Source organism: Mus musculus, chromosome 15 (genome assembly GCF_000001635.26).
Source record: "Mus musculus strain C57BL/6J chromosome 15, GRCm38.p6 C57BL/6J".
NCBI lineage: Eukaryota > Metazoa > Chordata > Mammalia > Rodentia > Muridae > Mus > Mus musculus.
Window position 1 is genome coordinate 98,665,377 of NC_000081.6, and position 19,734 is coordinate 98,685,110.

General features: G+C 48.5%; 1 protein-coding gene across 1 annotated transcript; it reads right to left on the reverse strand.

The window, feature by feature from the left end:
- Positions 1 to 3,828: 3,828 nt before the first annotated feature.
- Rnd1 (Rho family GTPase 1) lies at positions 3,829 to 12,085 on the reverse strand. Its single transcript, NM_172612.3, has 5 exons — positions 11,854 to 12,085; positions 11,111 to 11,198; positions 8,470 to 8,579; positions 7,135 to 7,269; positions 3,829 to 5,466 (listed from the first exon to the last, which is right to left on the reverse strand). The coding sequence occupies exons 1-5, from the start codon at positions 11,971 to 11,973 to the stop codon at positions 5,221 to 5,223; spliced, it is 699 nt and encodes a 232-aa protein (NP_766200.1). The 5' UTR covers positions 11,974 to 12,085; the 3' UTR covers positions 3,829 to 5,220.
- Between the last annotated feature and the right edge of the window lie 7,649 nt (positions 12,086 to 19,734).

The window sequence follows — 19,734 nt, forward strand, 5'->3', positions numbered from 1 at the left end:
CCATCTGTAATGAGATCTGACGCCCTCTTCTGGTGTGTCTGAAGACAGCTACAGTGTACTTACACTTAATAAATAAATAAATCTTTTTTTTTTTTTAAAGAGTAAATTGAGACTCAGAAAGTTGAAAAGGCTTGTCTGAGTTCACAGTGGCCCTCTCCTAGTGCTTTGTCTGAGTTCACAGTGGCCCTCTCCTAGTGCTTTGTCTGAGTTCACAGTGGCCCTCTCCTAGTGCTTTGTCTGAGTTCACAGTGGCCCTCTCCTAGTGCTTTGTCTGAGTTCACAGTGGCCCTCTCCTAGTGCTTTGTCTGAGTTCACAGTGGCACTCTCCTAGTACTTTGTACTTCTCAGGACACAGCTAAGAAAGATACCAATCTGCAAGATTGATTTTGCTTTTCTAGCTCTCTTACAAATTATTCTTGTGACTATTGTTGCTGTGTTTGTGTTGGGTGTTATGTGTATTGTGCGTTCATGTGTATAGGCACAGGCTTGCCACACACATGGAGATCACATGATAACCCACAGTCTCAGTCCTTGGCTGTCTGTCATCTTGTTTCCACCTTCCATCACACTGTGAAGGTGCTGCGATTATGGACATGTAGCAAGGCAGCTTTATGTGGGTTCAGGGATTTGAACTCAGAAACTCATGTGTGCAAGGCAAGCACTTTAACCACTGAGCCACTCTCTAGCCCTCAAGATTATATTTAGTAAGGATCAAGGCCAGTTTCCTATTTAGCAACATGGCTAAAAATAAAGGGTTCGTGTAATATAGTTAACAGTGAGGCTAGGTTTGAATCCTGACTCAGTCACTAGCAGTATGATATTCTGCATATTATATACTATATATAATATAGTATATGCATATATGTGTTAGCATATTATATAACATTATTATATAACATATTATATACTATATGAATTTTATATTATATGTGATCGCATAATACATATACCATATAACATGCATATTATATAGTATATAGTATTTTTTGCATCATTTATAAAACAAAAATAATACTCCTTGCCTTACAGGATGAGCTAGAAAGGCACTTAAAAGTTATATTCTTGATGCATGCCTGTACTACCAGCACTTGTGATGTTAGAAATATCAGCCATTGGTTCAATGTTACCCTTTGCTACATAGTGAGTTCAAGACCAATATAAGCTGCATAAGACCCAGGTGGTGGTTGTGCATACCTTTAATCCCAGCAATGGAGCGGGTGCAGAGGCAGGCAGATCTCTGTGACTTCAAGGCCAATCTGGTCTACAGAGTGAACCAGGGCAGCCAGGGGGAGGTACACAAAGAAACCTTGTCTCCAAAAACCAAGAAAACAAACCAAAACCAAAACAAGACCCAGTCTCAACTCCTACCCTCTCCACAAAATAAACAACAAACAAACAAGAAAAAAGCATATTATGTTGTCAAATATAGTGTCAAGTGCCAACTCCTCAGAAGGCTGGCCTGAGAGGACCATTGAGCCCAGAGTGGGAGTCCATCCTGGGTAACAACTCAACAGGGAGCTCCCTCAGAGAGAGAGAGCTCAGAGAGCGAGATTGAAAGCAAGATGGACAAGGAGGAGGAGAAAAGACAAAAGAGAAAAGAAAACAAATTTTAAGTGTGCATTTCAAAGCTAGGCTTGGTACCCAGGCATGGTGGCACAGCCCTGGAGTCCCAGCACTTAGCAGGTAGAGACAGGAAGAGCGGCTCAAGAAATTCCTCTGGTATGTTGCAACTTGAAGCCACCCTGGGCTGCAGCAGCTGGGCATAGTGGTGTGCACATCTTTGATACCAGCCCTCAGGAGGCAGAAGTAGGCAGGTTTTTGTGACTTCTAGGTCACCTGCGCTTATATATAGTAAGACCCTGTCTCCAAAAATGTTCTAGAGTTCTACATTTGGCTGCATGGCTTGGGCACAATAATCTCTCAAGACCTCTTTGCCTGTATAGCGAAATAGGCAATCGCTCAAAAGGTTATCACAGATAATATAAAGTGCTCTGACACACGGCAACACTAAAACAAATATTAACTAGTTTTCTTTTTGAGGTTAAGTTTGCTTATTTAAAGCAGATGCATCAAACAGGGCTGAAGAAGTAGTTCAGCAATTGAAAGCACCTGCTGTTCTTGCAGAGGACCTGAGTCCAACTCCGAGTGCCCACCTAGTAAGGTAGCTCACAATAACCTGTTAACTCCAGCTCCAGGAGTTCTTATGCCTCCGGTCCCCGAGGGCGCCTGCGTTCACATGAACACATGCATGTGCGCACACATGTGCACACGCGCGCGCACGCACATACACACACTATTAAAAATAAAATGAGGGGACTGGAGAAATGGCTCAGCGGTTAAGAACACGGACTGTTCTTCCAAAGGTCCTGAGTTCAAATCCCAGCAACCACATGGTGGCTCACAACCATCCGTAACAAAATCTGATGCCCTCTTCTGGTGCTTCTGAAGGCAGCTACAGTGATCTTAAAAAAAAAGCAAGATCCTTTTAAAGGACAGAGATGCATGATAAGTTATCTTTTGGAGACAAGATCTTGCTACATCATAGGGTAGACTGGCTCCTGCCTCCGTCTCCTAAGTGCTGGGCTTCCAGGCATAAGGTATGTGATAATTTGTATATGCTTGGCCCAGTGAGTGGCACTATTTGGAGGTGTGGCCTTGGAGTAGGTGTGTCACTGTGGGCGTGGGCTTAAGACCCTCACCCTAGCTGCCTAGAAGTCAGAATTCTGCCAGCAGCCTTCAGATGAAGATGTAGAACTCTCAGCTTCTCTTGGATGCGGCCATATTCCTGCCTTGATGATAATGGACTGAACCTCTGAACCTGTAAGCCAGCCCCAGTTCAATGCTGTCTTTTATAAGACTTGCTTTGGTCATGGTGTCTGTTCACAGCAGTAAAATCCTAACTAAGGCACACCATCATACTTAGTCGTAGTAACTTTTTAAGATTTTTTTTTAAAATTTTACATATATGGGTGTTTTGTCTGCATGGGCGCCCACATGCCTGTGGTGACCATGAAGGCCAGAAAAAGGCATAAAGTTCTCTGGAGCTGCAGTTACAGATGTCAGCCACTGTGTGGATGCTGGGAACAGAACTTGAAGTGCTCTTAAACTCTGGACCATCTGCCCAGCCCCCATAATAACCTTCTATTACTTCTATGAACCTTTGAGAACAAGAGGTGCGAGTCGCTAAGGAAGAGATGTTAAAACTGAGCTACCATCAATGGATACTGGAATTGGAAAACCATCAGCAAAAGTCACCTCTCCCTGAACTCAGGAAATGGGAATCCCAGGAGCCACCCCTAGGCTTTGAACTAGTCTGTGCGGCGCCTACCCAGCAGCTTGACCCTCTATTTGAGGCGAGCTTTCTCTCTTCAGTCTCTGTAGGGTAGTGGTTTTCTTTTTTTTTTTTTTTTTTTTTTTAAATATTTATTTATTTATTTATTTATTTATTATATGTAAGTACACTGTAGCTGTCTTCAGACACTCCAGAAGAGAGTATCAGATTTTATTTCAGATGGTTATGAGCCACCATGTGGTTGCTGGGATTTGAACTCAGGATCTTTGGAAGAGCAGTCGGTGCTCTTAACCACTGAGCCATCTCACCAGCCCCCCACTGAGCCATCTCACCAGCCCCGGGTAGTGGTTTTCAACCTGTGGGTCTCGACCCCTCTGGGTTTGCCTAACAGGTATTTACATTACGATTCACAACAGTTGCACAATTAAAGTTATGAAGTGGCAGCAAAAATAACTTGATGGTTGGGGGTCAGCTCAGCATGAGGAACTGCATTAAAGGGTGGAGGCGTCGGGAAGGTTGAGAGCGCTGCTCCTAGTCCTCAGCAGGAAGTGATTTTATCCAGAGGACACTCAGCAATATCTAGAGACATTTTTGGCTGTGACAATTGAAACATGCTACTCTTATCTAGAACCGGGATGTCAGGGCATCATACCCTACATAGGACAGCCCCTTATAAACCACCATTCTCACTTCCACAGTATCAGCAGCCTGACGAGAAGGAAGCCCTACTCCAGGGCCAAGGACCTCTTTCTTGGCTTAGCAGGATGCAGGTGGGATTCAGAGAAGTAGAACAAGATGCTAGGGGACCCTGGAGACAGCCACTGTAACTCCTAGAAAGGGATCCAAGACAGCTTTTCCGCCGGGGTGTGGTGGTCCATGCCTTTAATCCCAGCACTTAGGAAGCAGAGGCAGGCAGATTTCTGAGTTAGAGGCCAGCCTGGTCTACAGAGTGAGTTCTAGGACAGCCAGGGCTATACAGAGAAACCCTGTCTCAAAAAAAACAAAACAAAACAAAACAAAACAAAACAAAAAAAAAAAAGACAGCTTTTCAGCTTTTCCCTGATCGCCATAAAAACCAAAGAACAACAACAACAAAACCCCACCAATTTCTTCATATGTTATATTTCATTAATAAATAGGTTTTCTTCTTTAAACACGGAACATAGAACAGATTGAAACACTCCCCCACCCCACCCCCAGTTCCAAAGACAAGAGTCTATAAAACAAATGCCAACTGTACCGCCCCAGGGGCAGGAAAGTCTGGTGACCCCTCCCATCAGTCCTGCCCCCACAGCACCACCACCCCCACATTCTGCAAGAGAAGGGGGTCTGGGGCTTCTCCCTTGGGCCCTGGGGACTTCAGTAAGAAGCATGTGAATGTATAATATCACCTCTCCATGATGCATGGGTTAGGCAAAAATGAGGGTTCCCTCTTAGGTCAGCCCTCGCCCTCCTGGTTTCAGTGATGGAGCGTCTGGGTTAAGCCCCGAAGGGAGCTGTCTCCAGCCTTTCACGGTCTCCAGTCCATTGCCACTTCTTTAAGGAGAAGAGAAGGGATCAAGGACCCCGCCCACCCCAAGCCTGCCTGGAAACGCTGTATGGAAAAGGCGTGATGTCGAAGGTGAGGCCAGCATGTCCCCATCTCCCCAGTACCCATCCTTCCTCTGGAGTAGGGGGACACTGGGGCAACGACCCCCTCCACAGCCTAGTGCCAGGCTTGGGGTGTGATGGTTTCTGCTTAATGTCAGGCCCTCCTGCCAAGCCTGGCATCTTCTTCAGTTCCATTCCTGTCTCCTTCTAAAGTCCTCTGTGGCCATCTGAAAAATGTCACATCCGGTGTCTTAAGCCGTCTCATCCTCCCTCTCCCCGTGCCTCTGCACCCCAAGGGAGGAAGTGGGGGGCTGTCTCCCCCGCCTCCAGCTCTGACTTCACATGATGGAACAGCTTTTGGCCTTTTCCTTCTTGAATGTAGTTGAGATGAGTTCAGAGCGACTGGGGAGGTGGAGGAGTCGCTTGGAAAGGCTTCGGACGGGGCTCTTCGGGGGCACTGGGCTAGACTTGTTCAGACACACCATGGATGCTGTCCGGAAAATGCTGTGGATGCTTGTCTCGGAAGTGAAAGCCGAGCCCTCCAGGTAGATTTCTGCGCCCAACTGCTTGGCTATCGCACAGCCCTGTGGGAGGGGTGTGGTCATGAACGCAATGCCTTAAGATGACTAAGGAACAGTGTGGCATTCTTTCCAAATATCATACATGTCCTCTCAAGTGTCTGTTCGAGCAAAACATCAGGGTTCCATGCGTCCCCCCACGACCCCACTATTGGTCTTCCCCCAGCCCCTGCCAGCATTCACAAAGGTGAAAACTAACTGCAGCCTAGAATCACCTACAACGTTTTAAAAAGCGTACTGATGCCGGGCAATGGTGGCGCACGCCTTTAATCCCAGCACTTGGGAGGCAGAGGCAGGCGAATTTCTGAGTTCGAGGCCAGCCTGGTCTACAGAGTGAGTTCCAGGATAGCCAGGGCTACACAGAGAAACCCTGTCTCGAAAAAAAAAAAAAAAAAAAAAAAAAACCAAACCAAACCAAAACATATTTCTTTCACGTGAGTGTCTGTATGTCTGTGTGGCTCACGCCACAGCATCCACGGGCAGATCATCTACGGACAGTTTGGGGAAGCCAGTTCGCTCCTCCCACCACTGGGTCTCAGGGATCAGACTCAGGTCATCAACTTAGTGGCAAGTGCCTTCCCTCCCCTTTAGCCATTCCACCAGCCCCTCATGTCAGGATGTTTAAGAGTCCCCCCCCCAACCCCCACCCCCGGGTTGGAGAGATGGCTCAGCGGTTAAGAGAACTGATTGCTCTTCCAAAGGTCCTGAGTTCAAATCCCAGCAACCACATGGTGGCTCACAACCATCTGTAATGAGATCTCATGCCCTCTTCTGGTGTGTCTGAAGACAGCTACAGTGAACTTACATATAGCAATAAATAAATCTTTTAAAAAAAAAAGAGCCCCCAGGGGGTTCTAATAAGAAATATTAACAAGCATTCTTATACTCCTGTGTGCATTAAAATTATTCCGGGGGCTGGTGAGACATCTCAGCAGAGGGAAGCAAAGATTTCCCAGCAAGCTTGACAACCTGAGTTCAATCCCAGAAACCCATGCGGCAGAAGGAGAGAACCAACTCTTGAGAGACCACACATGCACGCGGCATGTACCACTCACACAATTAAACAAGTAATTAAAAAGTATCCTCTGGTCTTGTCGTAGAAATACAGATTTCCGTGTCTTTCCTCCCAGAGTTATTTTACAGGCAGGGAACTAGGAACTCAAAATCCTAACAGTTACTTCTTTCTGTTTGTTCATTTTAATTTAGTTTTGTTTTTTGTTTTTATGGGTTTTTTGTTTTTGTTTTTGTTTTTTTTTTTTGTTTTTTTTGTTTTTTGTTTTGGTTTTTTGAGACCGAGCCAGGCTGGCCACAAACTTGGAATCCTTCTGCCACCGCCTCCTGAGTTCTGGGATTACAAACTATTACAAACTACACCCAGATCTAACAAGCATCTTTAATGAGTATGATACATATGGCTTAAAAAAAAAAAAAACCTTAAAAATGCTGGCACACACATGGGAGAGGCTCGCAGGCTAACTAACCTATGGCAGGACTCTATGTAAACAAGTTCCTGCCACCCCAACCCAGGTGACACTTTGCTATTTATAGATAGCCCCCTAATACTAATTTTATCTTGCCATAGCCTTTTCTATCCCACCTGTGCACACATGCCCGTGCCCCTCACACACACACACACACACACACACACACACACACACACACATGCACACACACCTGCTCGTAGGAGATGGGTGCCTGCTTCTGGTGGGACAGTTCCATTAGAGTGCTCAGGTCTGTTCGAAGATCTGTCTTGCAGCCAATAAGCAAAACACGTGTGCTGGGACAGTAGTCTAGGATTTCTGTTCTCCACTGAGGGTGGGAGCGAAGGGGGAGAGGAAAGAAAGTCAGTGCCTGACAGAGACCAGGAGTCCAGCTGGCACCGGCCAGCGCATTGCTCAGATTATCAGGTCCCTCCCTGCCTTCCCTCTGAGTCACAGCATCTCTGCTGCACTAATTACATCATCTTCCTGCCCATGAGGCCTTTGGTGGCACCAGTGTGCTAACCCAGGATCCTGTCCCTTCAACAGCACAGTGGCCAACAGGAACACAGGGCAAGTCTCCCTCTCCCTGCCACACAGAAAGGACATGGATCTGTCTTCTTTCCCAGTCAGAAGGCAAACAAGCCCTGAATACCTGTAGCTGGGAATGAGACAATCTCTTCCTTAAGAAGCTAGGCAAGTCCCACAGCGTTTCCCGCAACGTCTCAGTGTGGGCAGATCCTGCCACTCGGAACCAGCACTTCCTCCAGCTAACTGAGCTCTGACCTGCCTGACTCAGTGGGCCTGAGGTCACAGTCCCAGAAGATGCCTCCAGTGTGTGTGCTTCCACAAACGCACACACTAGAAGGTTCTCTGGGCCTTCAGTATCGCCCACAGACTGGCCTTTAGCATAGTAGGATAGGAGAAAGGCAGAAGGCTAAGGGGAAGGAAACCCAGGTTCAACCCAGAGCCACACAGCTAATGGTAAGGCGTCAAGCAAAACAAGTCTTTCCTGGCTGAGGGACAGGAGGATTATGGGACAAGGCCCCTTCTTGTTCTTCTAGGTAGAAAGTATACATTTATCCTCTCCTCCACTCCACCCGCAATCCTGGGTGCTGAACCCAAGGCCTTGCTTATGCTAAGGAAGCACTCCCTAACTGCAAGTCATCCGGGGCTCCGTTTGATTTTTTTCTTTTTTCTTTCTTTTTTTTTTTTTTTTTTTTTTTTTGAGACAGGGTTTCTCTGTGTAGCCCTGGCTGTCCTGGAACTCACTCTGTAGACCAGGCTGGCCTCGAACTCAGAAATCTGCCTGCCTCTGCCTCCCAAGTGCTGGGATTAAAGGTGTGCACCACCACCGCCCAGCTGATTTTTTATTTGGAGACAGGGTCTCACTAAATTCTCTGATCTCGGACTGGCTCCACAGCCCAGGGTGAACTTGAACTTGCGACCCTCCTGCTTCGACACCCCTCCCCACCCCCAGGAGCTAAGCTAAGCTCATTAGCAGACACCACCACCTCCGGCTCAGCCTCACCTTCTTGAGTGCACTGTCCATGGTCTCTGGACGGCTGATGTCAAAGCACAGCAATACCGCATCTGAGTCGCTGTAGCAGAGTGGACGAACATTGTCATAGTAAGGAGAACCTGTTGTAAGGGGAGAAGAGCTGAGAGTGAGGCTGAGAGTTACCTCCTCTGCTCTGGAGGCCTAAGCCCAGGCAGGGATCCCTGGGGATTGTAATCTTTGATCCCTTCATGGCCAGCTCTGTATCAGGGCACTGAGCTATTTCATAGAAGCTTGGGACATGACCATCTGCCAGGAACCATTTCCCTTGGTCCTAAAAGCGGGGTGAGCAGAGGGTGGAGTCACTCTGACCGTGTCTGGGTTTCCTACAGTGGGTTTAAGATGTATTCATACCAGAGCATCCCAGAAGATGCTGCCAGTACCTATGGAAAGACAAGGATTTGACTCAGGTTCCCTTCACCAGAGCCTGCCTGCTGCCCAACCTCTGCTTCATTCTCCTGCTCTAGGGTCTCCCAGTGAAGAAATAGCCCTGCCTGTTACATAACTGGCTGCCCTGATTCTTTACCTCAGGGGTCAGAACTTCGGGGAGGGGGGGCATCCAGAATTTAGTGTTCTATTCCTTACCCACCCAAGTCAGCTTACACGGAAAAGAGCAAAGGGAATATGGTGGCCCCCACCCCTCAGACCTCAGGGAGGTGATCTCAAAGAGCAGAAACACCAATAGCTGCGGAGTTAGAGGCCAGAGCAAGGATCCTTGGCAGAGGGGAAGAAGGCAATTCAGACCCAGGGTCTAATGGGGTGAATGCTAGGAGCTGAGCCTGGCCCCCTCCACCCTGGGTAAGGAACAGTAGCAGATTTGGAATCCAGACAATCCGTGCTTAGAATAGCAAGCAGCCCCTCTCCCTGTACTGCAATCACCATGGAAACTGGGGGGGAATCCAAGCTGAGGTGGGGGTGTCGGTCATAAAAAAGAAGAAGTAAGGGGGAGTTGGATAGCTGCCTGCTCCTTCAGCAAGCCACCCCCATCTCTTACTGAGGTGAGGTGGGGGCTGATCTACAGCAGCACTGAGGCAGGGGAGTGCTGCGGTACTGGGGGAGGGGGAGAGGAGCGGGTCTCCATTTTGGCTCCAAGCAATCCCCCTCCCCTAAGGCCAGCAAGTGAATAACAGAAACAGGTTCAACCCCAGACCAAAGGTAGTGAGGCTCTCCACCCTACACAGTCATTTCCTCTGTCCTTACAGGGACCTAGTTTAAAACAAGGCTAACTGATTGCCTTCCAGCCTTTTGAAATGAGGGGGTGGGGTGTGACCTAGGGTAAAAAGACCATCCTGGCTGGTTTTCCTTTATCTGGGTTGGGAGTGAAGGACTGTGGGGGTGGGGGTGGGGGCATCGAGGGTGGTAATGAGGAGAGATGAGCCGCAGCAAGGTTCAGGGAGGATTGGAAGGTGGGAGGATACAGCAGGAGAAAACCCATACATCACGCAGCCACGCTGCATTCTGGTCCGATCCAGCCAGCACAGCACAGTCCAGGATAACCAGAAACCCTGCCTCCCCTTTCCTGGAACTGCAACGGGGGACCGTGGACCCGCCTGAGGAATTTTGGTTGTGGGGAGAGCGAAAGAAATATCTATCGTTTTCTGTTTTCCCATTCCTTATCCCCGGTCTTCCCAGACCTTACAGTTGGAGAAGCAGCACAGGATCCTTCACAGAAGCTGGGTGGCACATCTACCACACATGCAGGAGAACCTTGGTGCTCTCCAGCTTCCCCAGAAACTCGGGCTGAGCACGTAGAAAATATCCTTTTTGGCAAAGCATGGATTTTTCTTTTCTTTCTCACATGGCTGGCACTTACTCTTTAAGGATGTCTGAGACAGACGGTTAAAAAGAGGGGCTGGGGTAGAGAAAGTGGGAAGGGCTCAGAAGCAAAGCTGAGCTCTAAAGGGCTTGGGAGCGGAGAGTAGGGAAAGCATTGCTTTCTACATTTCCAAAAGATAGACAGGGCATCTCCAACTCACCCCAGCCCAGGGAGAAATGATAAGAACTAGACCCCCATGTGCTCAACTGGACACTAACCCAGTGTGGACATGCCCTACATTTACTGCCCCCCCCCCAAAAAAAAGCATCGATGATGCATCGCTTCATCATCGTCTCTAAGCCGCAGCCTCTGAGTTGCGGCAAGCAGACAGCTTCGGCTTGAGATGCAGGAGAGTGATATTCCCTCCAAAGCCGGCGGGGCGGGAGGGTGGCTCTCTGCCCCGCCACAGCTGCCTCCAGCAGCACCCTCCTACCTCATTTAACTTTGCTCTGGAGAACTAGAGAGAGAGGGAGAGAGGAGGGAGAGGAAGGGAGAGGAGAGAGACAGAGACAGAGGAGACGTCTGGTACTCCCGGGGAGTTCTCAGGGCTCCCTTCACCTCACCATCCAGAGGTGAACTAGACCAGAGACCCAAGTGGCACCCAGGCTTGTTCACTGCCTTCCAGGATCCTCTAAAATCATCAAAGCCCCAACCAAAGAATTTTTTACATTCTTTCCTTCGCTTTCCTGGCAAGCACCTATCTTCAAAGGTGGATTCCCAGCCCCCCCCCCCTTAAAAAAGCAGCAACTGCGGCTAGCCAATGGTGGTAGGATGGGGCATTTGGGGGTACACTCTTACCTGAGGTGTCCCAGAGACTAAGCTCCACTCTCTGTTCCTCTGTCTCCAAACAGGCTGTGTAATTCTCAAACACGGTAGGCACATAGGTCTGCGAGGAGACAGGAAACACTCACACCCCGGCAGCAGCATGCCCTCAGAACCCCACACCAAGCGTTGGCTACACATGCGCCGAGAAACACCAAAGTGTCAGATGGCGAGAAGCCAGAGGAGGGGGAGCCATTGGGGACTGTAGAGGTATTGGCCTTCGCTCCCCAGCCTGGGACAAACCCCCTACATCCTAGCTAGTCTGAGACACATACATTCGCATTTTCCTCACATCTCTAAATGTGTGTCCCATTTTTCAGAGCCACAAGCCAGTTTTAACCTCTGTCTTCTGCCCTCTAGTCCTTTGGCACAGGTGAACAGGCAAAACAGCAGAAGCCTGCGCGGGGGGGGGGGGGGGGGTTGGGGAGGGCACCCTCACAGAGCCTTATAGGAGGGGCAGGCAGGTACTGCGTCAAGAATGAAGCCCAAGCTCTCGGGAGCCTCCAGGTCTCAGGGATGAAGGCAAGTGGGAGGGGATATGATGGGTAAAGAGGTGAGGAGGAGCCGACCGGGCGGCAGAAGTGGGTCAGGTCTCTAGGGAAGCAAGACAGGGCAGTCCTCCAGCCAGAAGGCAAGGCAGGGTGGGGCGGCCTGCGGGTGGTGGAGAGCGCTGTCCCGGACAGGTGGGGGATCGACCCCGGGACGGCAGGGAAGCTCACCTCGGGATAGCAGTCTTTCGCTAGCACCTGTAACATCGCCGTCTTCCCACACTGCACGTCTCCCACCAGGACGAGCTTACACCTGACCACCACTGGCTGCGGTGCCCGTCTCTCCTTCATGGCTGCAGCCTCGGAGGGACGTGGACTCGGGTTCAGGGAGGAGGAGGTCGCGCCTCAAGTGTCCGCACTAGCACACTAGCGCGGGTTCCCTGCCTGCCTGCCTCCGACTGAGGCGGAGGCTCGTAAGGCTCCGCTATAAGTCTCAGACTGATCCAATCACAAGAGGAGGCGGACTCTGTCCAGGCCAATCCCTAAGGTGGGATCCCCTGCTGCAGCCAATAGTAGGAGACTCCGAGTCAGCGCCCTCTTCCTCCCTTCCCTTTCTGTTAAAGCTGCACGGTGGCTTCCTCTTGGAAGGGGATTCCCACGCTTTTTGTGTTGCTGTTAGGAGGTCAGGAGGGGACTGGAAGTAAAACTTAGTGATCTCTGAGTGTCTATGAGTTAGTGTCAAGACCCACAAAGAGCTATAGAATCAGGCTGTCTGTCCCAGGAAGACAGCAGGACCTGCCTAAACTATGGACAGGTGGGTGGCATCTCTCGGGGGAGAGGGTGACTCCTTAATTTTATATAGTTCCTATTCACACTGGTTCCACTTCTGGGATCTCCTAATAGAAGTCTCTGCTGCCCCTCTTTTACAGCCCGACTCCCTTCCTCAGGAATCGCCTTCCCCAAAACAAACCAAGAAAACAAAACAAGACAAACAAAAAATAACTTGACCCAGAGATAGGCAAAGAAAACAAAGGAGGGCGTCTTTCAAGTAGGAACAGGAGAGAGAAAGACCAAACAAGCTGCTTTCTGCCAGCCAGGAGCCAGCTCATGCCAGGCCTGGCAAGCAAGAGTGAAGGTGTTTTGTTCTGTGGCCTGGCTTCAGTGTCCGAGATGAATCCAGGGCAGGTCTAGTTCCAGGCTGATAGCCACGGATTCTGACGCACTGATAGTGTCACCTAGTGAGAGTCCAGCCTGGATGCCAGGGCTGGGCCTCAGGGATTAGAAATTGAAAACCAATCATTGTAGACTGAGATAAACTACAAACTGCCGCCGACTGGCCCTAGCCTGCAAGCCTCCACGGCTTCTGCAGACCCCTCTACTAGACAGAGCTATGGAAGTACACAGCTCATATAAGCCACTGGCCACCAAGGAAGTCCCGTGAGGCCTCCAGAGAATTGGGGGAGGGGCAGTTTAGGGCAAACTTGAGAACAACCTAGGGTTCCCCTTACCCTGTTCTGTTGGTTTGGTTTCTTTCTTTCATTTTATTTTATTTTATTTTATTTTTTTTAGAGAACATCACACTGGAACTTGCCGTATATAGCCCATCTTCTTGCCTCAGGCCTCAGGCCTGAAATTCAGACAGAGAACACCAGCCCTGGCTCACGGTTGTCTTGAGGTCCCTTCTCGAACAACCCCAAGCTTTGCTCATAAGCCAGTCATTGCCACCCACCCAAGACCATTTTCCCTGAAATTAATAAGCACCTTTCAAAGGCTTCACAGGCCCTATGGACAGATCTAGTAAGACAGCCAGGCCCACTATAACGGAGAATGGACGTTATCTGGGAAATGTAGTCCAGCCAGTCTCCCTCTAGTCTACTCTTATGGTTCCCAGCTTCTCTGTAGGCTCACAGGCTGGGCAGGGATCCCCTCCATCCATCCACCCATTACTTCCAGGAATGGAGTCACTGAGGGAACCAGTGGACTATCCAGCGTTTCCTTGAGTGATTATTCCCTCCTCGAGGCTCTCCAGGAGTTTCTTCACCTCATCTTTCCCGACACCTCAGCCTTCACATAAATGACAATCTCTGGAATTCTTCCCCTTTGTCCTTTCCCACCGTCCTGGTGGCTTCCCTGAGCTAAGTGTGATTTGGAAGAGTTCTAGAACAGCTGGAAGACTTGTCTGTCTCAACCTGGATGGAGTCCTTTCCCTCAGCTTGACCGCCCTCGGGATCTGCCCACCCCGACCCTCTGGCTCACCTAACACAGGTCTACAAGTGTCTATAGGGTTCCTTGTGTTCTCTTAACCCTGAATCAGGTTTCCTCCAAGAACAACATGAAAGGGTTCAGCATTCCCTCCATGTTCTTCTCTCCCAGCCTTACACACACACACACACACAGGGAGAGAGAGAGAGAGAGAGAGAGAGAGAGAGAGAGAGAGAGAGAGAGAGAGAGAATATGCTGTAATAGAAATGAAAATATAAGAAGGCAGATTAGAAGCTGCTGAGGGTGATAGGGTTGAAGGGAGACAGGGGGTGATTACAAATCCACCGAATCACACAGTCGAAACTGGGAAACTGTTATAGTATGTTCATTATATCTTCACAGAGCAAAGCTATACCCAGACAGGCATGCTTTTACTCACAGAACTTGAGAAGTACACACATACACACACACACACACACACACACACACACACCCCACCCCCCACACCCACACCCACACAGAGTTTAGTAGATAGAACACAACACTTGCCTCTAAGAATCCAGGCACAGAGCACTGGGCTCACGATCCCTAGGGCTGCTGTAAGCTGGGTATAATGGCTTATGTCTGTAACCCCAGAGCGCAGGAGGTGAGGATGGAGGATCAGGAAGGCCATCTTCAACTACTTCATGAGTTTGAGACCATCCTGGGCTACATGACAGCCTGTCTCAAAAACCAAACAGACCAGGAGTTGGAGAGATGGCTCAGTAGTTAAATAAAGGTACTTTCCACCGATCCTGATGCTCTGAGTTCGATCCCTTAGGTCTCAGTGGTGGGAGACCTGACTGTCACAACTTGTTCTCTGACCTACACTCAGGAACACGCACACACAGTAAAGCTTCTGGAATACATAGATGACTTACACTCCTAGTTCTCCGGCTTCTTCCTCCCGAATGCTGGGATCACAGGCACACGTTCCTACTGTAGCCCCTTGCTTTTCTTTTATAGCTTCTATCATTCATTTTCTCCTTAAAACTCTTGGTTTGCTTGTTGGGGGTTTGTTGTTGTTTGTTTTGTTTTATTGTTTGTTTTTGTATGTGGGTTTTTTGTTTTTGTTTTTGTTTTTTTGAGTCAGGGTTTTTCTGTGTAAAAACCTTGGCTGTCCTGGAACTCACTCTGTAGACCAGGCTGGTCTCAAAGTCAGAGATCCACCAGCCTCTGCCTCCCAAACTCAGGAATTAAAGGTATTCACTACTATGGCCAGGCTGGAAACTTTTTTTTTTTATGTTCTGATTTCTCATTTCTTTTTAAAGGATTTTTAAAATAAACTTTATGATAAAAAAATTGCAAAAAAAAAAAAAAGTAATTTCACACCATAATTAACCCGAGCAGGACTAGAGAGATGGGTGCGCAGTCGTTGCTCTTGCAGAGGACCCAGGTTTGATTGGCAGCACTTACCTGGTGGTTGGTCTGTCTGTAACTCTGGTTCCAGAGGATCCAGTGCTCTCTTCTGACTTAGGTGAACAGTAAAAAGATGTGCAGTGCGTATACATACACTCGGGCACAAGAGCTCTTACACAAAAAATAAAATACATTTTAAGATGAGCCAGATCCAAAGTCTATACATCTCAGTGAACTTCTAAGCAGAGTAGCATCTGGTAGGAAGCGGCCGGGCTCCGTGTTGGATTTTACACTTTCACTACGGAATGTATTTTTAGATACTCTCCACTGAAAATGAAAAAAAAAAAAAAAAACCCATGACAGAGTTAGAACTAGAAAACCAACTTAGCTTTATAGCCTCTCTCCTAACTAACTCACAGCTTTATAGCCTCTCTCCTAACTAACTCACGCCCGTTATCTATATGCTATCTCCTGAGTTGTATATTTAGCCTTCCCTGTTCTCTCCTCTCCATGTTAGACTGTACCCTCACACACATTTGTTTACTTATATATGACGCACGTTGCTTCATTGTGCATGTGAGGGAGAACATGAGACTAAGTGATCTCACTTGATATTACATACCCTAACCCCACGCATTTTCCTGCAAATTGTGTGACTAGATAGCACTTTGTGCGTGCACAGCCACCCGTGGAGCTCAGAGGATAACTTAGGAGTTGGCCTTCTCTCTCTTTCCATCATGTGGGTCCCGGGTTTCGAACCCAGGACCCCAGGCTTGGCAGCAAGCACCTCTATCTGCTGAGTGGTCTCACAGACTGTAATTTGTTTGAAGAAATCATGTTGACTGTTCCCCAGTGTTCGGAATTTTTGCCAATCGATTGTATCTCCAACTGTCATTTACAAGTTAGGGAAATTTTTACCCCAGCCCTGCTTTCTTCACCGCTTGAGCCCACAAGCTCTCTCTCTCTCTCTCTCTCTCTCTCTCTCTCAAAGCTAATTCTTTAAAACGAGTCTTATGAAGAGCCTTAAAACAGAAAGATGGAGATGAACCTCTCTTAGCCAAGTTAGGATTGGGTTCATTCTGCCCCCCCCCCTCGAAAGGACAAACTCCGGGGCCTCAGTTTAAAGCCACTAAACCTGAATAATATTTTCTACACAGAGACAGAGATAGGGAGACAGAGAGAGACACCGCCTCACAACTGCCCTTATCTTTATTTTTTTTCTGGTTCTGATTACGCTGATAAGTCCCCATTCTGGGACAGACGCATAATACACAAAGACAGTAGCAAATTAAAATTCACCCTGACTTTACCAAAGAGGCCACAAGCCCAGCACCTTCTCTACCCCCAGGCACCTTGCCACCTGTGTCGTCCACATGTCTGAAGAGTCACCTCCACTCTCCCTGTCCCTGATATAACTCGCTCTTTAGGGACTCTAGCTGCACTCCACAGTGGGGACTTGTAACTTCTGATCCCAGAAGTCTCTGAACAAGCATGTAAGACCCTGGCAGGTAATTGGATCATAAGAGGGTTATCAGGGACCTCGTTAGGGGATCATCCAAGACCATGGTGTTACCTGGGCCAGTGGGGATGTTGGATGTTCTAAGGTGCTTGACCATGGACAAGGACTGAAGACTCCCATCAGGACAAAGCAGGGTAAAGAGTAGAAAAGTTTGCCTGGGGCATAAGTTGGAAGGAGAAATCTGCTGCTTAAATACCATGAAATTCATCTCAAAGGCAATGATATGGGAGTTTGCTCCCCAGAGAAATACATAGAAGTATATGCAGTCTTTGTTTTCTTTCTTCATCTCAAAAACGACGAAAAATGTGTGAAAAAAAAATGTGTGCACAGGCATTTTGCCTGCATGTGTGTCTGTGTGCCCTATGCATGCCTATTGACCACAGAGGCCATGAGATCCCCTGTGAGCTGCCTTGTGCATGCTGTTTATTGATGGGAATTGAACCTGGGTCTCTAGGAAAACAGACAGTACTCTAACCACTGAGAATCTTTCCAGCCTCACTATGTAGACCAGGCTAACCTTGAATTTACAGAGGTGTGCCGGAGTGCTGGCATTAAAGGCATATGCTACCTTGCCTGGGTACCACTCACTATTCTATATTGTGAATGTCTTCCAGCCAAAGGCAACCAGCAGACATCTGCAAAATGAGCCACGACAAGTTTATTGGTTTATCTCAAGAAGGATACACACCCTGGCAGAATGTGGCCTAATCAAGGTTAGTTTAAGGTTAGACTTGGGGATCAACTTAATTTTGATTATCTGGGAGTGGTGTCTAGGCGCTGGGGCTTCATTCACTCTGACCAGATGCTGTCAGAAATAGAAACATTGTCAGGAGGGATGAAGCAAGGCTTAAAGCTCTGACTTGCAGAGGAGTGGCAACCATACTAACCAGGGCAGGCGAGTGTGTTCTTATTCTTGTGGCTTGAACAGGTTATTTTTCTTTCCATTCAGATCTGATAACAGAGAGGCTCCCTCTCCATCTTCAGCTATCATGGTCATAGAATGGCCTTGTCCGATAAGTCTTGTGTGAAACGGCTTGTGTTCAGTGGGAGGAAAGCGAAACATTGCTCGGATTGCCCACCCAGTACCTGGCTGGGGGGGTGTGGGGGTGCGTGGGGGAGCTGCAAGTTCCCCCTTGGCTACTCCCCTGCTTCTCTTCCTGGTAGGCGAGCCTGTTCCCGACATCAGCTGAGTCAGCAGAAAGGAAACCAGACCTGAGGGGACTCTCCCTAGAAAATAGCCAAGAAATAGTGCTGAGTTATGATGCAATCTGTGACGGCATGCTGGAAGCTGGACAGAGAACAGGGGAGGGTCTAGACTCTCTCTACGAGAGCGGCCTGTCGTGGAAGTAAAAGATGTAGGCCCAAGGAAGAGTATGGTATGCATGTGTGTGCGTGTGCATGTGCGTGTGTGTGTGTGTGTGTGTGTGTGTGTAGGTAGGTAGGTGTAGGAGGAAGAAAAGAAAAAAGAAAACATCATGTGATGGCTTGTGCTTATAATCCTGCCTACTCCTGGTGAGAGAAAATAAACCCTAAAGCCAGCTTGAGCAACAGAGGGAGTTCAAGACCAGTCTAAGCAAGAAAGCTAGACTCTGCCTCAAAAATACAAAAGCACTTTTTTAGTGTTGAGGGTGTACCCCAGAAATAGAGTACTGGCTTTGCTGTGCAAGGCACTGCTTTCAATCCCCAATACCAGAGGTGGGGTGGGGGGGAGAAAGGAGGGGAGGAGAGGGAAGGAGATGGAGAGGGAAGGGGGAGCCTAGGGGGAGGGGAGGAGAGGGGAGGAAAGAGGAAGCCACTTGAGGCTAAGCAAGAGTTAGTGGGGAAGTACAAAGTGTTTGAGGATGGGCTGGAGTAGAATCAGGGAGGAACCGAAGGGGGTGGCCATGAAGAACCTAGTCTGTCCCACTGGAGCTAAAGTAATGGGTGGTGTGTGGGCAAAGGGGCCTAGATGGCAACCAAAGGACACACAGTAGTGGCCATCCATCTGCCAGCAGTACTTGTTGAGGAGACTGGCAGGGCTAAGTCAGGGGCATGGCGAGACATTTCCATACAGGCACATAGCCTGGAGCCATCAGACCAGGCAGACAGCATTTCTTTTACTCAGGCTTCAAATGTTTCTTGTGAAGTTGTTTTGTTTCAGTTTTAAGACAAGTTCTACTTTCTAGCCCTGGCTGTCTTGTAACTTACTATGTAGACCAGGCTGGCCTTGAACTCACAGGATCTGCCTGCCTCTGCCTCAGGAGTGCTGGGATTAAAGGTGTGTACTACCATACCCACCACCCTCTTCTGCTTGAGACAAGATTTGATGTGTAGGCCAGGCTGGACACAAACCTGTGGCAGTCCTCCTGCCTCAGCCTCCCAATTTTAGGATTTCAGATGAATACCACTAAACTGGCCTTCTTTTTTTTTTCTCCTCTTCCTCCTCCTCTGCCTCCTCCTCCTCTTCTTCTTCCTTCTCCTCTTCCCCCTCCTCCTTCTAGTGCTGGGAATCAAACTCAAGGTGAATTTATTAGGCAAGTATTCTACCACTGAACCAGGTAGCTAGCTTCCTCCCTGGTCTTTTGTATACTGGATCATATGTAGATAACTGTAACTGTTCCTTGCCTGAGTTTAACAGAGTATCAGGAAAGGCAGATAACTAGAGTGGTTCTTAAAACAAACAAACAGGGCTGGAGTGATGGCTCAGCAGTTAAGAGCACTGACTGCTCTTCCAGAGGTCCTGAGTTCAATTCCCAGAAACCACATGGTGGCTCACAGCCATCTGCAATGGGATCCAGTGTCCTCTTCTGGTGTGTCTGAAGACACCGACAGTGTACTCACATATATAAAATAAATAAATCTTTAAAAACAAACAAACAAGCAAAAACAGTTGGTAACTGAGCAAAGTGGCCCCTGTGTAATTCCAGCCTAAGGCAGGCTGAAGTAGGTGGATCAAGAGTTCAAGGCCAGCCATATCTACATTCAAATTTGAGGGCCAGGGCCAGCCTGAGCTA

Coding starts and splice junctions, on each gene's coding strand:
- Rnd1 (NM_172612.3), bottom strand. CDS start 11,973: ATGAAGGAGAGACGGGCACCGCAGCCAGTGGTGGTCAGGTGTAAGCTC. Junction 11,199..11,853: donor CGAAAGACTGCTATCCCGAG/GTGAGCTTCCCT, acceptor GTCTCCTCGCAG/ACCTATGTGCCTACCGTGTT. Junction 7,270..8,469: donor TGGACAGTGCACTCAAGAAG/GTGAGGCTGAGC, acceptor TCCCACCCTCAG/TGGAGAACAGAAATCCTAGA.